General features: G+C 38.3%; 1 protein-coding gene across 1 annotated transcript in view; it reads right to left on the bottom strand.

Moving 5' to 3' along the window:
* Positions 1-544: 544 nt before the first annotated feature.
* six2a (SIX homeobox 2a) overlaps positions 545-2,500 on the bottom strand; it is a 3,782-nt gene continuing 1,826 nt past the window's right edge. The window contains exon 2 of the mRNA XM_030379888.1: positions 545-1,459. Coding sequence (XP_030235748.1) covers positions 1,138-1,459 — 322 coding nt within the window. The 3' untranslated portion in view covers positions 545-1,137. The remainder of the gene's footprint in view (positions 1,460-2,500) is intronic.

Raw genomic sequence — 2,500 nt, 5'->3', positions numbered from 1 at the left:
GGCGAGGAGAGATAAGGTGTCATCGCTTGAGCATCAAGCACCCGTTGAGGAAAGCAAGGATCATTTTAGCGAACAGAGCCCTGTCATTCTTGACCTCTCTGACCCTCCACGTACAGGCCTCAGAGACTACATTTTTATATCACACGATTTAGTAAATATCTGATTTTATTAATTAAATTATTTATTCCTTACGTCAAAATTGCATTACCCTATGGTGTCAGGATGGCCATGAGACAATTCTTCAATCAGAGGTCAAATAATCCTATTCTGTAAATCAGTGCTGGCCTTAAAACGTAATGCATAATGCAGAAAATAATTTCTAAAATTATTCTGTACCAATATGTTTTTTTTTGTTGGTTGTTATAAACCATAAAGTTGTCCTATGGCTAATAATAGGGCCCAGTCTAGTCTACCTGCGGGCTACTTACGGAGCCGGAATATCCGATGTGCAGCAGCAGCCTAAAGTGAAAACTACAAGAGCATTGAGGACATCAGAGAAACAGAACAGGATATATTCAACAACTCGCGGGAATGAAACAAATTATATATTTCAATTAACTTTTTTTATTTTATTGTAAAGGGTATATGAAACTATAGGTGACTTGCTGGGTTTATATTTAATTTTTTATCTCAAAGTTTAGGCTACATGCAGTCTCTTTCAAATGAAAACACAAATAATAATATCAAGAGATTAAGATAGACTAATTTCCATCACAGAGATGTGTGACATAAGACACTTTAAGATACGGTACCCCGAACAAAATAAAACAAAATTAACTCAATAATATCAATTGCTTATGGCTCTTTCGGACAATCCAATGTAAACAGAAAGATGAGGGTGGGCTACCGTAACTCGGGGTCTTTGAGCTTCAGTTGATTAACCCCTAAAACCATAACGATAATAGTAGCAATAATTAAGACATTGTATTGTCATTGTTTTCAACAACTTGACGCGTTACGTCTTTACATTCCGGTTGCGTTCCTCCAAAAGGCCTCAATGTGTGTATCCTTCTTAATATGTGTGTCCTTCTCTCTCTCTTAAACCTTCTCGGTCTTGAAGTGCTTGAAGCTCCTTGGTTCTTCTTTTGTTTTCTTCTCCATTGGAAGATCTCCGCGCATTCGGTGCGTGTTAAATCTTTAAGAGCCAAGGTCCACCAGATTTGAAGACATAGAGTTTAGTATGGTATCGTGGTGCAAAGAGTGGTGGTGGTGGTGATGGTGGTGATGGTGGTTTGAGTCCGGGCCGGGCACCGGGATGGCGCTGGGACCCGGCGGGGGGGCCAGGCCGTGCAGGGACGGTAACCCGGAGCTGAGCAGCATGGCGGGGCTTGAGGATGTATGATCCGGTGTACCGGACGGGGTTTTATCGTCGTCAGAACTCCCCAAAATAGTTTTATTTCCATTCATGGAAGAAGTCAATGGGTTGTGACTGTTGGAGTTCGAGTTCTCATTGTTTTCTCTGTGAACAAAACAACAAAACAGAACAGCCATCAGCACCCTGATGATAATAGACGAGATGTTCTTCTGTCTCACTGACACCTAAAGATATCTTTCTTAAAGAGTAAACTTTATAGCATAAAGTTTACTCTTTAAGAGTAATATATATATATATATATATATATATATATATATATATATATATATATATATATATATATATATATATATGTGTGTGTGTGTGTGTGTGTGTGTGTGTGTGTGTGTGTGTGTGTGTGTGTGTGTGTGTGTGTGTGTATGTATATATATATATATATATATATATATATATATATATATATATATATATATATATATATATATATTTGTATATATATATATATATATGTGTTTCATTATGTTACGTTATTGAAGCAGAAATCCTAGGCTATATAATAAATAAATAGGCATAATATCAATGTTCAGGAATTGGTTCAAATTAGTAATGTAATGAAGTAATGAATGGCTCAAATAATTAAAGGACATCTTTCCACTTTTAAAGGTACTCCCTCCTTCAGAACAACCACGCAATCCCTCACACACCGTCCCATGCACGCGAGGCGGCCTCCGTGTCACACGTTATAATTTGAGGCTACCTTGAAGCTATATACCTTGAAGCTATATACCTTATACAGTGAATGGTAGTTCTTGAACTTGCTTTTGTATGTTCTAATTGTAGGCACAGGGACTGTCCTTAATTTCTAGATTAGCATTCATTCTGAATTTATGGATTAGCCCGACACCTCCTGAAGTCTGTTTTCATTGGCAGATTAAGCAAATATTGATATTTTTTAATATTAACAGTAATAATAATAACTAGAACTGCAAGCAGTTATGCAGGGGTCCAAGAAGTGTGCATTTCGCCGGCACAACGCGACAAATAAATTTGTAGACGACCTCACTGCACGGCCAAAAGAGGCTGGAGGGTGAGAGAGGACGTCAGAGAGCCTCGCTACACGTAGGTCTATACCTTCTCACTGTGAGAGAGGACGTCTCACCCTATACCTATAGGGCGAGCCTACAC

This window comes from Gadus morhua, chromosome 15, assembly GCF_902167405.1.
Source record: "Gadus morhua chromosome 15, gadMor3.0, whole genome shotgun sequence".
Taxonomy (NCBI): Eukaryota; Metazoa; Chordata; class Actinopteri; order Gadiformes; family Gadidae; genus Gadus; species Gadus morhua.
Note: the sequence above shows the minus strand (reverse complement) of the source record. Positions and strands in the feature narration are given on the sequence as shown.